The following is a 21,279-nucleotide window of genomic DNA, read 5'->3' as shown; positions in this document are numbered from 1 at the left end:
TGTTATTAAATATACTTTTTGTGCCCATGCGCCAGGGAATTTTCAATTTCTGCCTTCGGTTTTTGAAGAATGGGAGATCTTAGCCATTGAGAATGGGAAAATGCTAATGACAACAATAACGGCTAAATGCCTATCATAACAATTTTACTTCAAGTTCTCAGGAAAGATATTAATAAAACAAATAATAAAAAAAAGGCTAAAATGGAGGCTCAGATCAAACTTTTAGAAGTTCAGCCCATTTAGTTTTCTAATAATAATAATAATATCATGGCGTTGGGAATCCTTGCCACACGTGGGAGTAAAATTTAAGCGTTTATAGATTGCAATGTCTTCTAAAGCAATGCAAGCACTTGTATGGTCTTTGTATTAAAATGAATAATCTCTAATATGTGAAGCTCCAAGCCAGTGAAATTAAGAAGAAAAAGAAAACTGGCAACTAATATCGAAGCATATAAAAACCAAAAAGAAAAAGAACCAGTTTGTGAACACTTGCTTTTCAACAAAGTGGATACATAAAAAAATTGCAAATAATTCACTGTACCGCTTCTCCACAGTTCAGTATTTAGCCCATTAGTGCTTTTTCTTCATAATAGATTGCTCTGTAAGGTACCTATGTCAGAATGCCAATCTCACAAGATTAAGAGAGCGTAAGAATGTGTCATATCCAATTTATAATTCTAACACATCCACTCACCAATACCAGAATTCTATGCAATAAGCAAATAAACAAACACATCAAATGAATCTCATCAATTTAACTGAAGCTCATCTCTAAGACTTCATTTGTTCTGTTGGAAATATTTTTTAGAAAAATATTCCTTGCATTTTATAGTGTTTGGAACTTTCAAAAAATAAATCAATAAAAAGTATTTTTCTGATTAAGGAAAATTAAGTCATTTTTAAGAATGAATTTATTTTTTGGACTTCTAGATTTTTATTAATACTGGATTTTTCTAAACATGAAATTTATTAACACTTCTTTTTTAATCTTGCAACAAAAAAATGGAACAAGTTGTTTACTTGTTAAACAATTTTCAAGTACAAGTTATTTTTTGTAAAGCAAATGAACCAGGATTTACAGTATGGTATTTTGCAAGGCCCTGGCTCTATAATGTAAACCCAGCACACGTCCAAAGGGAGAGAAGTTGAGGGTAACTAATGACACAATAATGTCGCAGGTACGATGGGCCATATGGGTGTAAATGAATTAAACTGTTCGTGAGCTTCTCGAGATTCAGCTCAATAAAAGTTTGACCGGACTCTACTCGATTTCTAAATGAGTCGGACTTGAACTTAATTTTTAAACTCGTTTAATAAACGAGCCAATTTTGAGGTCAATAAAAGCTCAATGTGGAAGAACATTTGGTTGCTTGTATGGACCTTTTTCTATCATTTTTTACTTGACTCAAATGGAAAAGCTCAATGTGTAGTCATTAATCACTCAATTTTTACAATTTTACAGACTTACTTATATATATACTTATTTAACAAAAATTATTTAGTTTTAAATTTATTAATTTTAAATTAAAATTTATTATACATATAAATAAATTGAACTGTTTGTGAACTATTCGAGAATAAGCTCAATAAAAGCTCGATTCGTCCAAACTCGTTTGCTTAACAAGCCAAATTTGAACTTATTAATACTCGACTCGAATTCGAAACGAGCAAAGTTCGAGTTCGGCTCAAGCTAGAAAAAACTTTAACAAACCAAACTTAAGTTCTTTAAAGATCGAATTGGCTCGATTTGTTTACACCCCTACCTATGAGGTCTATTTCAGAAAGAATTACAGGAAGAAGAATGTGCCTGAAAAAGGACAGCTGGAAGGGAATCTGCAGGAAGTTGAGCGGTTACAGGAATTCACGGAGAAGGGTCCAAATGGCACCTGATACAGCACATGGTTAATTTTACTAGCTACAAATAAGAACTTTCTGGATTGTAAAGTTCATGAAAATTCCCTCTTGTATTCAGCATTTGCTGGGCTAGCTTGAGCTAGATTTAATTGGTTTCTGTTTTCCTTTTCTTCTTGTAATTGTGAAAGAAACTTGTTGCTGTAATCCCTGATTTCTATCAGTAAAGAGTTCCTTTGATCTCTCCAAATATTTTGTTTCTATTCTCAAACTCCTAACTCTCATTTTTTGTCCGACCTGCCGAATCTCAAGTGATTAATGACTCAAATGGAAGAGCGTGTAGGACAGGTAGAGAGGAGTTTACTTAATGTGGAAGAACATTTGGTTGCTCTGCACCATGAGCAGGATAAAAAAAAAAATGGAAGCATTTCAGCAAGCTCAAGAGCAGTGACTCACCAAATTAGAAAACCTGCTGATGCCATTGTCACGGGAAAATAACCTTCAGGTGAAAGGGGAATCTTCTCAAACACCAACAGCAGGTAATCTTCTTCTCAAGTGGTTGATGATACAAATCCTGCACCAGTATCTACTTCGCCATCAGATCCACACCAAATGATTTTGACCTTCTCATTACTCTTTAGTAAAGATAAAAGCCAACGTAAATTTGCTTACTTTGTTTCCAATTTTATTTTTTATGATTACTTATCTCCCTCTTCTAACTCTCTAATTGCCGCTCTAAACTCTATTTCCATACCTAAAACTGTCAAAGAGGCCCTATCTAATCTTGGTTGGCATGATGCAATGCTTGAAGAGATTAAAGCTTTAGATGATAACCACACATAGGAGCCAATAGCTTTACCCTTAGGAAAGAAAATTGCAGGATGCAAAAGGGGTTTTGCAATCAAAGTCAGTCCAAATGGTTTTGTAGTCCGCCTCAAGGCCAGGCTTGTAGCTAAAAGATATGTACAGACTCATGGGGTATATTATTCAAACACTTTTTCTCCAATGGCAAAATTAGCCTCAGTTTGCCTCTTCATATCCTTAGTTGCTTCTCAACATTGGCCCTTACATCAACCGGATATTAAGAATGCTTTCCTTCAAGGTGATCTTCACGAAAAAGGATATGTAGAGAAACCGCCTGGTTTTCTTGCTCATAGAGAGTCTGGGAAGGTCTGTTGTTTGCAAAACCCCTATACAGTTTGAAGCAAAGTACACGTGCTTGGTTTCGCAAGTTCAATGAGATTATTCAAGAGTATGGGTTGAAAATGAGTAAGTGTGATCATTTAGTCTCCTTCAAATGATCAGAAGCTAGCATTATTCTTGTAGTATATGTTGATGACATTATCATTACATAGAAACCGGGAATACTTCTTGGAGTTTTTGCATAGTAAGTGTGACATTATCATTACACTTTCTCTCAAGATGTTTTTGCATAGTAGGTTTCGTACAAATGACTTGGACCAGCTAGAATACTTCTTGGGTAGAAGCTTTAAAAAGTAAGAATTCTTTCTATTTTAGAGAAAGTGTGTCCTTGACTTATAGAAACCGGGAAGTTGGAAACAAAGTCCTGTTCTACACTCATGGTTCCCAATGTACATCTTGCAAAAAATGATGGCAATCCCTTTGATAATCCAAAAAGATACAGAAAGTTAGTTGGAAAATTGAACTATTAGTTGGAAAATTAAACTATCTCACAATAATGACTCAAACAGACATTGACTTTGCAGTAAATGTTGTAAGTTAGTTCATATATGTACCAACAGCCAAACATTGGGCAGCTTAGAACAAATTTTATGTTATTTGAAGGGTACTCTTGGAGTAGGTATACTGCACAGCAATCATGGGTGCACTCTTATTGAGTGCTTCACGGAAGCAGATTGGCTAGATCCAAAAGTGATAGAAAGTCTACTGCAGGCTACTATGTATTTGTGGAAGGAAATCTAATATCTTGGAAGAGAAGAAACAAAGGGTTGTATCCAGGTCGTGGAATTAAATAACGGCTGTCAAGTAACGTAACGACCATTATGTAATGGAATTTTGGAGGGACGTTACTCGTTTCACCATTATTTACAAACCCTCGTAACTTGTAGGTGTAACGGTCCTTATAGCCATTATCGACCGTTACTTGACTGTAACAACCTTCATAGAATCATGTGAAATGCTGCAATCTCCCATTTCCTTCTTTCCAGCAAGCTTTAGATAGCAATATGCTGTTTTTTCCTTCACAATCTCTCTATTTCTCACTCAAATTTCTTCTCCCCCTTTAAGCTAAGAATTATCAAACAATATGTAGCTAGTTTTTTTAAAAGATGAGTTTTTTGCTTTTCTTTTCATCACTTACTGTTTCTATCATTTTTTTAACATTTATTTATTAAAGCGTTGATGTTAGTTTTATTGACAAAGTTATACTTAAACCCTCTATTTTTGCTACTTAGTATTTTGTTTTTAGCTTTTTTGCTAACTACATAATTTATTTTAGCTATAAATTAAGGAAAATTTAATGATGTTTAAAAATGATATATTAATAGCCTTTATTTGATGTATGTATGCCTGTTATATAGTTATATATCTTAATCTCAATATCTACTTAGTTTCATAAACTTTGCAAAATTTTTTAAAAGAATTTGCATAGCCAAGTTGTTACCGTTATGTTACAACCATTATAGGCTTGTTTCCATTACCCACGACCACAACCGCGAACGTGGATGCGACCGCAATTTTAAAACCATGATCTAGGTCCAGTGCAGAATCTGAATACAGAGCTATGGCTTAATCCATGTGAAATTTTGTAGATAAACCATTTATTAACATAAGTTGATTTGGATGTCTGCCTCGAGCAAATTTGTGGTGTGTTAATCAGCCTGCCCTTCATATTGCCTTCAATCCTTTGTATCATGAGCAAACCAAACATATCGAGATAGACTACCACTTTATTCGAGAAAAGCTTCAAGAAAATATAATTTTCTACCGGATAGATGCAGTAGGTTTGATTGGTTGTATTCCTCAACCTCTAAAGGTCTATTTCAGACAGATTTACAGGAAGAAGAATGTGCTTGAAAAAGGACAGACGGAAGGGAATCTGCAGGAAGTTGAGCGGTTAGAGGAATTCATGGAGAAGGGTCCAATTGGCACCTGATACAGCACAACTTAATTTTACTGGCTATAAGAACTTCCTGGATTGCAAAGGGCATGAAAATTCCTCCTTGTATTCGGCATTTGTTGGGCTAGCTTGAGCTATATTTAATTGGTTTCAATTTTCCTTTCTTCTTGTAATTGTGAGAGAAATTAGTTGCTGCAATCCCTGATTTCTATCATTAAAGATTTCCTTTATTCTCTCCAAATATTTTGTTTCTCTTCTCAAACTCCTAACTCTATCACAAGGGTCTAATGGCCATGGTACTGCCCATATGTCATATATGTATACAAGAAGGATTTCAGATCAGCCAATTCAATTATGCCCGTCATCACGTTTTTTTGGTGATTCTTCGTGAAACCCTTTAAGGCACATAAATGAATACTCTTACTCGTTCACACCTCACGGAAATTCAGCAATTATTGCATCACAAATCAACTGAATTTTAATTACATAGTTACCTAGACATGCCTCAGTTCTAAGAAGAATATAGTAATAATAGAATGATAATACAGAAAGAAATGAATCTAAAAGAGGAAGAAAGTGACTACATACTTGCCCGTGTAGAAGCCTGCAGAGTACCAAGCATTTAAAACGACACTTATATCTGTTTCAGAGCTGGTGCTTTGATACATTTCCTCACCGTCTTTTCCTTTCCCTTTCTCTGTATTGCATGGGAAGATATTAATTAACAGAACAAACTACTTAAGATAAAGCACATCTAAACAGCATTTCATCTCTTGAGCAAATGTCCCTGACTTCCCATGGAAAATTTTGCAAGCTTAAGCAAAATCAAGAGCAACAACCACCTAATTAACTAAAGATAAACAGCTGCATGATGATCATCTGTTCATGGTGACTCAAATAACTTGGCAAAAGGAGAAGAATATATGGTTTGTGGATCATAAATGCACAACTTATATGGCCAAGGATGTTTCTCATTTCATTTCTTTGCACAGTATTATAGGAAGTAAATATGTTGATATAGGAAATAAATATTGGTAAATGTGTTAGTTGCTTAATCTTGGAGATTGCATGATCATAGGCTTGATAAAATGATTTCCTTTCATTTCTAGATGAAATTTTTCATGTATAAATATGTTATAATTTCTATAGTAATATATACAACAAATATTATTCTTCTGCATGGTATCACAGCCTCTATACAAAAGATTTGAATTTTTTTTTCTTTCTTATGTTCTATTTGGAGACTTAGAGCTCCATTTGTGCTGTTCTTTTACATTAGCCATATAGGGTAACATTTTTCTCCCACCGTCCACCCAGGAAAGATGCTGGAGAGCCGGCGACACTGCCCTGAAGAGTTGACGGTTGTCCGACCGGCGAGTGGCATTCACGCGCTGCGCAAGTTTCTGACGCCATCCCACTTGCCGGCATGTGGAGGCATGTAGCTCTGGTCACCATCACTGGAGTCGCCTCTAAGTTCTCTCTTCAGTTCTGTAGTTAGTTTGTCATTTGGGTGTTTTGTGAATGTCTTTTTGGTTTGGATTACATTTTTTGGTACTGTTCATGCATTTTGGTAGTGTTCATGTCCCTCTTTTTTTCCTGTGCCTTCTGTTACCATTGCTTTGGGTGGATTATTCTCATGGCTGAAATTAAAAATACCTTAACTAATGTGATTCCTGTGATAACTAAAATCACAGAACACAAATTAAATTGATCTAATTTTCATTTTCTAAATTGGAGTAAAACTATCCGTATTTATTTACGAAGTATCAGAATCGATGATCATCTTACTAAGGATCCTCTAACTAATGACACTAGGAAAGATTGGATGAGGGATGATACTCAATTATTTTTGCAGATCCAAAATTCTATTCATAGTGAGATAATTAGTCTTATTAATTACTATGAATTTATCAAAAAATTAATGGATTATTTGAAATTTTTATATTCTGGCAAATGGAATATTTCTCGCATTTATGATGTGTGTAAGGCGTTTTATCAATTAAGAAACAGGATAGAATTTTGACCTCATATTTTATGCATTTTAAAATAGTGTATAAGGAACTTAATGTCTTGATGCCTTTTCGTACAAATGTGAAAACTCAACAAGCTCAATGAGAGCAAATGGCTGTTATGAGCTTCCTTGTAGGTCCCTCCAAAGTTTGAGACAGCTAAATCTCGTATTCTTTTTTACTCTGAAATATTATTGTTACATGATGTTTTCACTAGGGTGTTGCGTACAAAACCTTCCTCTCCAGTTCCTTCACACACCACTAATGCCCTTGTTAGCCGCAATGACAATGGCAGACAGAATAACAGAGATGGGGACAGGGGAGGTTTTAATGGTGGTAGAGGATCTCAGCATCCTAAGGAAGCAGTTCCTACTTCTGATTCAAGTGAAATCATTTGTTATTACTGCCGTAAACTGGAACACACTAAGAAGACATGCCTGAAACTTCAGAATAAGAATCAGCGCTCATAAATGGCGCACATGGCAATTGAGGCCTCTTCTGATCATGAAATTTTGATATTTGCAGATGAGTATGCACAATTCACTCAATACCAGGCATTTCTGAAATACTCGGGCATAATTTGACAGATTTAGTGAGATGGTTTAACAATTTGGAATGAAGATGAGCAAATGTGATCACTCAGTGTTTTATAGAGATTCTGACAGTGGAGTAATTTTACTAGTAGAATATGTGGATGATATTGTTATCATAGAAAGTGATGTTGCTGGCATTACATCTCTAAAAAAATTTCTCAAAACATAATTTCATACAAAAGATTTGGACTCCTTGAAATATTTTTTGGGTATTGAGGTTATACGGTGCAAGAAAGGCATTTTCTTATATCAAATAAAATATGTTCTTAATTTATGACAAAAATAGGAAAATTAGGTGCTAAGCCTTGTAGTGCACCAATGACCCCTAATCTTCAACTTACCACCGAAAACAGCGAGGCATTTGTAGATTCTGAAATGTATAAAAGATTAGTTGACAAGCTTAATTATTTGATGGAGACTTATCCTGATATTGCATATTCAGTGAGTGTGGTGAGTCAGTTTATGGCTTCTTCTAACGTTGCTCAATGGGGTGCTCTATAACAGATTCTTTGCTACTTGAAAAGGGCTCCAGAATATGGCCTCTTCTATAGTAACCATGGGCACTCAAACATTAAATGTTTTTCTGATGCTGATTGGCTGGTTCGAAGGTTGATAGGAGGTCAACCACCAGATATGAAGTAAGAAGCAAAATGTGGTCTCTCATTCTAGTGCTGAATCTGAATATCGAGCCATGGCACAAGCCGTATGTGAAGTCTTATGGGTGCATCAACTGTTGAAAGAGGTTAGGTTCACAAATTCGATGCGTGCTAAGTTGGGGTGTGATAATCAAGCAGCTATCCACATTGCCTCTAATTTAGTATTTCATGAGAGAACCAAATATATTGAGAATGACTGTCATTTTATTTGTGAAAAGGTCCAACAAAAGAAAATCTCAACAGGATATATCAAAATTGGAGAACAATTAGGAAATATCTTCACTAAAACTCTTAAATGGGATCCGATTTAATTATATATGTAACAAGTTGGGCATAATTAACATTTATGCTCCAATCTGAGGGGAGTATTATAGGAAGTAATTATATTGATATAGAAAGTAAATATTAATAGATGTGTTAGTTGCTTATTCTTACGGACTGCATGATCATAGGCTTGATAAAAGGCTTCTCTTTCCGTTCTAGATAAAGTTATTCATGTATAAATATGTTATAATCTCTAAAACTTTGATGAAAAGAAGAAAAAGAGAGCAGGAGATTTAAGAGAAAATACTTGATTATTCCCATCAAGCCAATTGGGATATATATACTACTTACAAGAGTACATACTAGGTAAGAAAATAAATTAATTAATTCCCTAATTATAGCTTAATCATATCCCAATCATATCACGCAATCATATCCCTAATTATCACTACAAATCTAGGCTATTTACAGAAATAATCTCAACACTCCCCCTCAAGCTGGAGCGTACAATCCTATGCTCCAAGCTTGTTACAAATATACTCTATTCGTGATCCTCGAAGTGATTTTGTAAACACATCAGCTAGCTGATCATTTGAGTTGACAAAACTAGTAGAAATGCATCCGGACTCAATCTTTTGCCTAATAAAATGGCAATCCACTTCTATATGCTTCGTCCTCTCATGAAAAACTGAATTTGATGCAATATCGAGGGCAGCTTGATTATCCCATATTAACTTCATTTGACCAGTATCACTATATTTCAATTCCTGTAGGAGTTGCTTCAACCAAATGAGTTCACATGTCGCTAAAGCCATAGCTCGATATTCTGCTTCTGCACTTGATCTTGCAACCACACTCTGTTTTTTACTTTTCCAGGATATAAGATTCCCTCCAATAATAATACAATATCCTAAAGTAGATCGTCTATCTAAAGGAGAACCTTCCCAGTCTGCATCAGAATAGTCAACAATTTGTGAGTGACCCTTGTCCTCATAGAGTAGTCCTTGTCCTGGAACTCCTTTAACATATCTAAGAATGCGAATGACTGGATCCCAGTGACTACTGTATGGATTTTGAAGAAATTGACTAACCACACTTACAGCAAATGAAATATCTGGTCGAGTGATAGTGAGATAATTGAGCTTGCCGACCAATTTTCTGTATCTAGCACGATCTTTAAGTGGTTCCCCTGTTCAAGAACTAGTTTGACATTTGGATCCATGGGAGTATCCACATATCTACAGTCTAACATGCATGTTTCTTCCAATATGTCCAAAGCATATTTTCGTTGAGAAATTGCAATACCTGTTTTAGACTGTGCCACTTCAATTCCTAAGAAATACTTCAATTTTCCAAGGTCTTTAGTTTGGAAATGACTGAACAAATGTTGCTTAAGCTGAGAGATTTCATCATGATCATTTCCTATAATCACAATATCATCAATATAGACCACCAAGTAGATGCATCTATTGCTATGTCAAAAAAATACAGAATGATCAAAATGACTTTGAGACATTCCAAACTGTTGAACTACAGTGTTGAATCATCCGAACCATGCTCTTGAAGACTGTTTTAAACCATACAATGAGCATCGAAGACGACATACTAAGTCTGACTTCCCCTGAGCAACAAATCTCGGAGGTTGCTCCATAGAGACTTCTTCAGCGAGTTCTCCATGAAGAAAGGCATTTTTAATGTCCAGTTGATGAAGGGCCCATTGATTAATTGCAGCCAGTGAGATAAGAAGGCGAACAGAAGCTATTTTGGCTACTGGAGAGAAAGTATCACCATAATCAAGCCCATAAATCTGTGTATAACTTTTAGCTACAAGGCGAGCTTTAAGGCGATCAATTTTGCCGTCAGGTCCCACCTTAACTCTGTAAATCCATCGACAACCAACAGTAGACTGCCAGGTGGTAAAGAGACCAGTTCCCAAGTTCCATTATTATGAAAAGCAGTCATCTCCTCAACCATTGCATTACACCAACCAGGATGATCCAATGTTTCTCTAACTGTCTTGTGTATAGAAATAGCAGACATGGTGGAAATAAAAGTATAATAGGAGGAGACAAACGATGGTAACTCACAAAATTATAAATGGGATGAGGATTGCGAGAAGAGCGCATACCTTTTCGGAGAGCAAGAGGAGTAGCTATTGCTACTGAAGGCATGACCGAAGTAGGTGATGATGGAACTGGAGGTAAGTCACTAGAAGTACCTGCATTAGGGAGAAAAGTATCATTGTTAGTAGCAGATGGGAGGGGCCGATGGGTGTAGACCTGAAGGGGTGGACTGACATGAGGCCAAGGAGAGAAAAGAGGTGCAAGTATAGGCAAAGCTCTAGGAACAAAGGTTTTATGCGTTGGACTAGAAGAAAAGTATGAGGAGGTTTCAAAAAAGGTGATATCTGCAGAGACAAAATATCTATTAGTAGTGGGATCATAGCATTTGTAACCTTTTTCGTTGACTTATTTGCTGATCCTAACTGATTCTAGGGATATGATTTAATTTAATTTGATTAGGATTCTTAATTATCTCTGTAATTATTATTTGATTATATACTTCCTGTTTAGATATAATTCTTTGTGTATAAATAGTCATATAAACCAATTATAAAAATTAAGAGTGAAATACAAGAATTCTCTAAATTTTCCAAAATTCTTCATGGTATCATAGCCTTTTCCTGATTTTAGGGTTCAAATTTAATTTTTTCCTCTTTAGGGTTTGAAAACCCTAGATCTACCTTTTTTGGTACTAACCCATCTAAGAGCCTTTCCTCCTCTCACCGCCGGCACCAGAACTGTCGCCGGCCGATCGCGCAGCTCCGACGTCGAAAAAGCCCGCACGTGAGGCTCACGCGGCTCCCTTTCCCGGCGCGTGACTAATCGCCTGACGCTGCTTCGGGGCTCTGATCACTTCGGCGATGATTCCGACCATCTTTACGGCCTTCCCGTGCCGCTACCCAGTCTTTTAGTGAATCGGTTGGGCTCTCGTGTGTACAACCTTGGGTACCTCCTGTTCTTTCACGGTTCACAAATCCTTACCATGGCAGAAGGTAAAAGGGTCTCGATTCCTAACTCTGATTCCTCGTCCTCCGATGCCACATCTAACTTTGTAAAGTAAGGTAATGCTTCCTCTCTTAATAATGTTCCATGGATTATCGATTCTAGTGCGAATAGACACATGACAGGCTCTTCTAAAGGCTTTCTCAATTATTTTCCTTCTCTAACTAAAGATAGTGTCAGAATTGCTGAACGCTCTTTTACTCCCATATCCGGAACAGGTTCTGTTATTTGCACATCCAACATTAAATTATCATATGTCCTTCATGTTCCCCACTTTCCTATCAACCTTTTATCTGTCAGTGCTATTACCAATGCCCTTAATTGTAAAATTGAATTCTTTCCTGATCATTGTGTTATTCAGGATCTTCGCACAGGAAAGAGGATTGGCTATGGTAGGCTGCATGATGGCTTATATATGTTGGAGGGTGATCCAGGTTCTTCGATATCTCAAGCCTGTTTTGGAGAAAATAAGGATGTCAACCAGGAAACAATACAGTGACACAAACGGTTAGGGCATCCATCATTTTTTGCCTTAGAAAAACTTTATCCTAATTTGTTTGCTAGAACTCAGTTTGATTCTCTATTTTGTGATGCTTGTAAGTATGCTAAACACACTAGAACATCCTATCCTTTGAGTCATAATAAAAGTCAAATTCCTTTTGCAATTATTCATTCTGATGTTTGGGGGCCTACTCAAACTGTCTCCTTGTCTGATAATCGATGGTTTGCCACCTTTATTGATTGTTGTACTCGTATGACTTGAGTCTATTTGATTAAAGCTAAAAGTGATGTCTTTTCTTATTTTCAATCCTTTCACAAGATGGTTTGTACTCAATTTGATATTAAGGTGAAAATTTTGAGAACTAACAATGGAAGAGAATACATGGATAGTAGCTTTTCTGCTTATTTGGAGAGTAATGGGATAATACACCAGACTAGTTGTCCTTATACTAGTACTCAAAATGGCGTTGCTGAGAGGAAAAATAGGCATCTATTGGATGTAGCTCGATCTCTTGTGTTCACCATGAACCTACCCAAAGCATATTGGGGAGATGCAATTCTTGCATCTGCTTATCTTACTAATAGAATGTCTCTCAAGACCCTTGACTTTATGAGTCCTTTGGCGGTTCTATAAGGGAAAAATTCATACATTGTTCCACCAAAAGTATTTGGGTGTGTTTGCTTTGTCCATACTAGGACGGCAGGAAAATTGGATCCCAAGGCCCTTAAATGTGTGTTTGTTGGGTATTCTCCAACAGAGAATGGATACAAGTGTTATCATCCTCCCTCTAGGAAATACTTAGTTAGTATGGATGTTACCTTCTGAGAAACTAAACCCTACTTCAGTACCACTCACTCACCTCTTCAGGGGGAGAATAATAAGCAAGAAGAGGTGATCCCGAATTCTGTGATTCTGAATGATATGGCTCAACTAGAAAGTTTGAGTTCTAGTAGACAGGGGGAGATGTCCAATCAAAGATAGAGAACTGATCGTTTGGACAAGCCAGATTTGAGAAGGTATTCGAGGAGAGACAAGGCAGAAGAAGCCATTATGCAGTCTACTCAGAGTCAAGAATCTTCTCCTGGTGACTTACCCAGTCATGAATCTTTTTCTGGTGAGTTACCCACAACTCTTTCTTCTGGTGAGTTACCCACAACTCTTGAATGTTTCAATGACTTAGATAAACCTATTGCACAAAGAAAAGGGGTCAGATCTTGTACTAAACAACCTATTTCTAACTTTGTTTCTTATGAATCCTTATCTCCTTCCTATAGAGCCTTTGCCTTGTCTATTTCCTCTGTTTCTATTCAACAGGATTGGAAGAAAGCTCTTGCAGATCCTAAATAAAAGAAAGCAATGATTGAAGAGATGAAAGCATTGGCTAAAAATGAGACTTGGGAGCATGTCACTCTCCCACCTGGGAAGAAACTCGTTGGCTGTAAATGGGTATTCACAGTGAAACACAAAGCTGATGGCACAATTGAACGGTTTAAGACCAGATTGGTTGCTAAAAGATTCACCCAAACCTATAGAGTGGATTACCAAGAGACATTTACCCCAGTTGCAAAAATGAACTAAATCAGAGTTTTGTTATCCTGCGCAGCCAACTTGGACTGGGATTTGCAACAGTTTGATGTGAAGAATGCTTTCCTCCATAGAGATTTAGAGGAAGAAGTGTTCATGGAAATTCCTCCTGAGTTCGCTGATGAGAAGACACAAGGAAGGGTGTGCAGATTAAAAAAGGCTTTGTATGGACTAAAACAATCTCCTAGAGCTTGGTTTGACAGGTTTAGCAGAGCCATGATGTCCTTTGGTTACCAACAAAGCAATGCTGATCACACTCTGTTTATCAAATATCACAAGGGTAAGATCAACCTTCTTATTGTTTATGTTGATGATATAGTGGTGACAGGCAATGACAAAAAGGAAATGACTCAACTAGCTCAAGAATTTGAAATCAAAAATTTAGGAAAACTGTAATATTTCCTAGGTATCGAGGTGGCTAGATCAGAAAAATGAATTTTCATCTCCCAAAGAAAGTACATTCTGGATCTGTTGGAAGAAACTGATATGATTGGGTATAAACCAGCAGAATCTCCCATTGAAAGTAATCACAAGTTGAAAGCAGGAACTGGTGAGTCCGTGGATATTGGAAGATACAAGAGATTGGTAGGAAGGTTGATTTATCTCTCACACACTCGACCGGATATAGTCTATACTGTTACCTTAGTCAGCCAATTCATGCATGACTCTCGCGAGACTCATATGCAAGCTGTACTTCACATTTTAAGATACCTAAAGTCTGCACCAGGGAAAGGGCTTCTTTACTCCAAACAGGGTCACCTCCGAATTGAAGCTTTTACAGATGCAGATTGGGCAGGATCTCTCGATGACAGGAGATCCATCTATGGCTACTGCACAGTTGTGGGAGGGAACCTTGTCACCTGGAGGAGCAAAAAACAAAGTGTTGTTGCTCAGTCAAACGCTGAAGCAGAATACAGAGCAATAGCCCAAGGTGTGTGTGAACTCTTATGGTTATAGAAGTTATTGGAGGAATTGAAGTTGCTCGAGAGAGACAAGATAACTTTATATTGTGACAATAAAGCTGCTATAAGTATAGCACAAAATCCAGTCCAATATGACCGGACGAAACACATTGAAATTGATCGGCACTTCATTAAAGAAAAATTAACAGACGGTATCTTGAGCCTAGTTCATGTGACTTCTACTGGGCAACTTGCGGATGTGTTTACTAAAGGGCTCAATAACAAAATCTACCATAATTTGATTTGCAAGTTGGGCATGTGCGACATCTTTACACCAACTTGAGGGGGAGTGTTGACTTATTTGCTGATCCTAACTGATTCTAGGGATATGATTTGATTTGATTTGATTTGATTTGATTAGGATCCTTAATTATCTCTGTAATTATTATTTGATTATTTACTTCCTGTTTAGATATAATTCTTTGTGTATAAATAGTCATATAAACCAATTGTAAAGATTAAGAGTGAAATACAAGAATTCTCTAAATTTTCCCAAAATTCTTCATTTTTGAAGCCGAGAATAACCAGGAAAGACACATTTAACTGATTTGGGCTGGAGTTTGTCTTTACTAGGGGTACGATCATGAACAAAACATATACATCCAAAAACTTGCAGTGACAACTAGTTGGAGGTCTGGTTAGGAAAGAGAACCGAATGAGGACTCTGATGTTGCAAAACAAAGGAAGGCATATGGTTGATCAAGTAGCAGGCAGTAAGGACCGCCTCCCCCCAAAAACGCAGCGGAACATTATGATATACGAGTAAACTGCAGGCGGTTTCAATCAAATGTCGATTTTTGCACTCGGCAACACCATTTTATTGAGAAGTATGGGCACAAGAAGTCTGGTGAGTAATACCCTGAGTAGATAAGAAATGAGAAAAAGAGGAAAGATATTCTCGTGCATTATCACTACACAAAACCTTAATGCGAACACCAAATTGATTATGTATTTCAGCATAAAATTTTTGAAAAATGGAGAATAACTCAGAGTGATTCTTCATTAAAAACAACCAAGTGCAACGAGAATAATCATCAATAAAAGTAACAAAATATTGAAATCCCAAAATTGTATCGACACGACTTGAACCCCAAATATCTGAATGAACAATATCAAATATCGAAGTAACCCTGTTATTGACTCAATTGGAAAATAAAGCCCGAGTTTGTTTCCCAAGTTGACATGACTCACATGATAAAGAAGACAAAAAAGAAAGACTGGGGATGATTTTCTGCAATTTAAGAAGACTAGGATATCCCAAACGGTTATGAATAAGCTCAGCGAACGTTGTAGAAACAAAAGCAACTGGAGAGGTGGAAAGGTGGTACAATTCTTGTGACTCAGATCTTGTTTTAATCATTCTCTCAGTACTCCGGTCTTGCACAACAACAGAATAAGCAGTAAAGGTTACTGAACAATTAAGATTTTTGGTCAATTTGCTAATGGAGATTAAATTATATGGACATTCAGGAGTGAACAATACAGTAGTTAAGGAAATAGAAGGAAGAAGTTGTACACCTCCTATTCCTTTAGCTTGAATTTATGAACCATTAGCTAAGGTAACTTTAGATGGTGTAGAATGTGAAACAAGAGTAGAGAAAAGATTATGATTACCAGAGATGTAATCAGAAGCACCAAAGTCTAGGATCCATAGACCAATAGGTGAAGACTTAATTAGATAAGCAAAGGAATTACCGGAGTGAGTAATGCTGGTAGATAGAGGATGTTGCTTAGCTGCTTGGAACTGCAAGTATTCTTTATAATCCTCTCCAATTAAAGTAATTGAATCTAGGTCCTGAGATTTATTAGTAGGTTGTAGAAGCAAACCTTCTTCATTAGCTTGGGCAAGATGAGCTTCTTATTTTTGTTTACCAAAAAATAAAAAAATCATCTGTACCCTCCTAACTCAAGTTGGATAACTTGTGGTCGGCCATGTAGTGCCCAACATGCATTCCGTGTGTGACCTTTCTTATCACAATAGGAGCAATGAAATTTTTTTCATTTACCTTTGTGATTGCCTTCTCGTCCTTGATTTCCTTATACATAAGAGCCTAGCAGACACATCTTCTAAAGTTGGAATAACTGAACCAGTCAAAATTTAATATTTCACAAAGCAAAGGTCAGATCGCAATCCAATTAATGCCAAAATCGTAAAAAATTTATCACGTTTTTCTTGCGCATCAACATCATTAGTAAAGGGCATAAGAGAATTAAATTCATCTTTCAGAATTTTTACTTGACCCAAGTAACTAGCCATATTCTGATGATTTTATTGTAAGTGAACCATATCCGACACAACCTTGTAGATGCGTTGCATATCATTAGTATACAATGTTCTGGCCTTAGTCCAAACCTTACAACAAGTTTTGCAAGATTGAAACAAAACAAGCAATTTTGGATCTAACGAATGCCATAAAAGACTACATAGTTGAGCATCAATCTTAACCCAATTGGGTCTATCAGTGGGCAGTGATATCAGTGGCCTTTTTTGTTAAATGATCATCATATCCCTGTCTTACAAACCATAATTCTACGGATGCAGCCCAAGACACATAATTATTACTCCCTTGCAACTTGACCGTAACAATTGAAAAGATAGGTTTAAGAGACTCAGAACCTGTATTGAAGGTGTTTTGCTTCTCAGACATGTCGAGAAAGATTCTGAAACAACAAGGGACCAAGTAGGGACCCGAATCTGCAAAAAGGAGCCGATTTTGCCAAAAAGAATGCCTTGAACAGTAAATTTGACGACCGGACCTACTAGGCTAGAGTCACCGGCGTTGGGCGATGCTGGAGGAAGAGTCACCGGCGTGAAACGGTCGCCGAAGGATGGTGCACATGTCCACGCGTGGATGAAGGACATGTGAAGGCGAGCTGATCTAACGACCGGACCTACTGGGCTAGGGTCGCTGACACCGAGCGAAGCTGGGAGAAGAATCGCCGGCGTGAAAAGGTCACCAGAAACTGGTGCATGCGCCAGCGCGTGGTCGAAAACAAGCTGTGCGGGGTGGCGCGTGGAAGTGCGTCTGAAGGCGGTGCTTCGCCGGAAAGTAGATCAGAGGCCGGCATGGAGAGTGGGCTGGGTGGTGAGACTAACTGATTTTCAGAAAGTTAGCAAAGCAAGGTGGCAGATCTGCCACTCAAAGGTGAACCAAATTTCTTGACTCTGATACCATGAAACTTTGATGAAAAGAAGAAAAAGAGAGCAGAAGGTTTGAGATAAAATACTTGATTATTCCCATCAAGTCAATTGGGGTATATATACTACTTACAAGAGTACATACTAGGTAAGAAAATAAATTAATTGATTCCCTAATTATAGCCTAATCATATCCCAATCATATCACACAATCATATCCCTAATATTACTATTTACGGAAATAATCTCAACAATCTTTATTCTAATATATACAACAAATATTACTCTTCTACACATAGGAATTTTAGAATTGGGGTCAAGCTGGGTAAATGCGATTAAGATCAAAGTTCCTTAAACCTATCTTTTCAATTGCTACGGTTAAGTTGCAAGGGAATAATAATTATGTGTCTTGGGCTGCATCCGTAGAATTATGGTTTGTGGGACAGGGATATAATGATCATTTAACAAAAAATGCCACTGATATCACTATCACTGATAGACCCAACTGGGTTAAGATTGATGCTCAATTATGTAGTCTTTTGTGGCATTCGTTGGATCCAAAATTGCTTGATTTGTTTCAATCTTGTAAAACTTGTTGTAAGGTTTGGACTAAGGCCAAAACATTGTATACTAATGATATACAATGCATCTATAAACTTGTGTCAGATATGGTTCACTTACAACAAAATCATCAGGATATGGCTAGTTACTTGGGTCAAGTAGACACTCTGAAAAATGAATTTAATTCTCTTATGCCCTTTACTAATGATGTTGATGCGCAAGAAAGACAACGTGATAAATTTTTTATGGTTTTGGCATTAATTGGATTGCGATCTGACCTTTGCTCTGTGAAAGATCAAATTTTGACTGGTTCAGTTATTCCAACTTTAGAAGATGTGTCAACTAGACTCTTACGTATTTCCCTTAGTAAGAGTGATGCTACAGATATGGAATCCTCAGTTTTGGCTGTACAAGGAAATCAAGGACAAGGAGGCAATCGCAAAGGTAAAGGAAAGAAATTTCATTGCACTTATTGTGATAAAAAAGGTCACACACGGGATGCATGTTGGGCACTACATGGCCGACCACCACGGTCCAATCAATCTGATAATACTGGCAAGCCGGCAGCCCATCTTGCCCAATCTAATGAAGAAGGTCTGCTTCCACAACCTACCAATAAATCTCAGGACCTAGATTCAATTACTTTAATTGGAGAGGACTATAAAGAATACTTGCAGTTCCAAGCAGCTAAGCAACATCCTCCATCTACCAGCATTGCTCACTCCGGTAATTCCTTTGCTTGTCTAACTAAGTCTTCACCTGTTGGTCCATGGATCCTAGACTCTGGTGCTTCTGATCACATCTCTGGTAATCACAATCTTTTCTCTACTCTTATTTCACCTTCTACACCATTTAAAGTCATCCTAGCTAATGGTTCACAAACTCAAGTTAAAGGAATAGGAGATGTACAACTTCTTCCTTCTATTTCCTTAACTACCGTCTTGTTCACTCCTGAATGTCCATATAATTTAATCTCCATTAGCAAATTGACCAAAAACTTTAATTGTTCAGTAACCTTTACTGCTGATTCTGTTGTTGTGCAGGACCGGAGTACTAGGAGAATGATTGGAACAGGATCTGAGTCACAAGGATTGTACCACCTCTCCACCTCTTCAGTTGCTTTTGTTTCTACTACGTCCGCTGAGCTTAATTATCATAACTGATTGGGACATCCTAGTCTTCTCAAATTGCAGAAAATCGTCCCCAGTCTTTCTTCTTTGTCTTCTTTATCATGTGAGTCATGTCAACTTGGGAAACAAACTCGGGCTTCATTTCCCAAGCGAGTCAATAACAGGGCCACTTCGATATTTGATATTGTTCATGCAGATATTTGGGGTCCAAGTCGTGTCAGTACAACTTTGGGATTTCAGTATTTTGTTACTTTTATTGATGATTATTCTCGTTGCACTTTGTTGTTTTTAATGAAGAATCGATCTGAGTTATTCTCCATTTTTCAAAAATTTTGTGCTGAGATACATAACCAATTTGGTGTTCGCATTAAGGTTTTGCATAGTGATAATGCACGAGAATATCTTTCCTCTTTTTCTCATTTCTTGTCTACTCAGGGTATTACTCACCAGACTTCTTGTGCCCATACTCCTCAACAAAATGGTGTTGTCGAACACAAAAATCGGCATTTGATTGAAACCGCCCGCACCTTACTTATACATCATAATGTTTCGCTGCGTTTTTGGGGGGAGGCGTCCTTACTGCCTGCTATTTGATCAACCGTATGCCTTCCTCTATTTTGCAGCATCAGAGTCCTCATTCGGTTCTCTTTCCTAACCAGACTTCCAACCAGTTGTCACTCCGAGTTTTTGGATGTATATGTTTTGTTCATGATCATACCCCGGGTAAAGACAAACTCCAGCCCAAATCAGTTAAATGCGTCTTTCTTGACTATTCTCGGCTTCAAAAAGGTTACAAATGCTATGATCTCACTACTAACAGATATTTTGTCTCTGTAGATGTCACCTTTTTTGAAACCTCCCCTTACATTTCTTCTAGTCCAACGCATAAAACCTTTGTTCCTAGCGCTTTGCCTGTACCTACACCTCTTATATCTCCTTGGCCTCATGTCAGTCCACCCCTTCAGGTCTACACCCATCGGCCCCACCCATCTGCTACTAACACTGATACTTCTCTCCCTAATGCAGGTACTTCTAGTGACTCACCTCCAGTTCCATCTTCACCTCCTTCGGTCATGCCTTCAGTAGCAACAGCTACTCCTCTTGCTCTCCGAAAAGGTATTCGCTCTTCTCACAATCCTCATCCCATTTATAATTTTGTGAGTTATCATCGTTTGTCTCCTTCCTATTATACTTTTGTTTCTACCATGTCTGCTGTTTCTATATCCAAGACAGTTAGAGAAGCATTGGACCATCCTGGTTGGTGTAATGCAATGGTTGAGGAGATGACTGCTCTTCATAATAATGAAAATTGGGAACTGATCTCTTTACCAGACCTGATGGCAAAATTGATCGCCTTAAAGCTCGCCTTGTAGCTAAAGGTTACACTCAGATTTATGGGCTTGATTACAGTGATACTTTCTCTCCAGTAGCCAAAATAGCTTTTGTTCGTCTCCTTATCTCACTGGCTGCAATTAATCACTGGGCCCTTCATCAACTGGACATTAAAAATGTCTTTCTTCATGGAGAACTCGCCGAAGAAGTCTATATGGAGCAACCTCCAGGGTTTGTTGCTCAGGGGGAGTCAGGCTTAGTATGTCGTCTTCGACGCTCATTGTATGGTCTAAAACAGTCTCCAAGAGCATGGTTCGGGCGATTCAGCAATGTAGCTCAACAGTTTGGAATGTCTCGAAGTGATTCTGATCATTCTGTGTTTTTTCGACATAATGGCAATAGATGCATCTACTTGGTGGTCTATGTTGATGATATTGTCATTACAGGAAATGATCATGATGGAATCTCTCAACTTAAGCAACATTTGTTCAGTCATTTCCAAACTAAAGACCTTAGAAAATTGAAGTATTT

The 21,279-nt window shown here is 37.4% G+C and overlaps 1 protein-coding gene across 3 annotated transcripts in view; it reads right to left on the bottom strand.

Moving 5' to 3' along the window:
• Positions 1-333: 333 nt before the first annotated feature.
• LOC110605089 overlaps positions 334-21,279 on the bottom strand; it is a 38,308-nt gene continuing 17,362 nt past the window's right edge. For 2 of the 3 annotated variants that reach the window (XM_021743395.2, XM_021743394.2), the window contains exons 4-6: positions 10,602-10,691; positions 5,540-5,648; positions 334-610 (exon numbers count right to left, since the gene is read on the bottom strand). In XM_021743395.2, the coding sequence (XP_021599087.1) occupies positions 571-610; positions 5,540-5,648; positions 10,602-10,691 (239 nt within the window). In that variant the 3' untranslated portion in view covers positions 334-570. The remainder of the gene's footprint in view (positions 611-5,539; positions 5,649-10,601; positions 10,692-21,279) is intronic. The other variant, XM_021743396.2, reaches the window with a different exon arrangement.

Source organism: Manihot esculenta, chromosome 17 (assembly GCF_001659605.2).
Source record: "Manihot esculenta cultivar AM560-2 chromosome 17, M.esculenta_v8, whole genome shotgun sequence".
Classification (NCBI taxonomy): Eukaryota; Viridiplantae; Streptophyta; class Magnoliopsida; order Malpighiales; family Euphorbiaceae; genus Manihot; species Manihot esculenta.
Note: the sequence above shows the minus strand (reverse complement) of the source record. Positions and strands in the feature narration are given on the sequence as shown.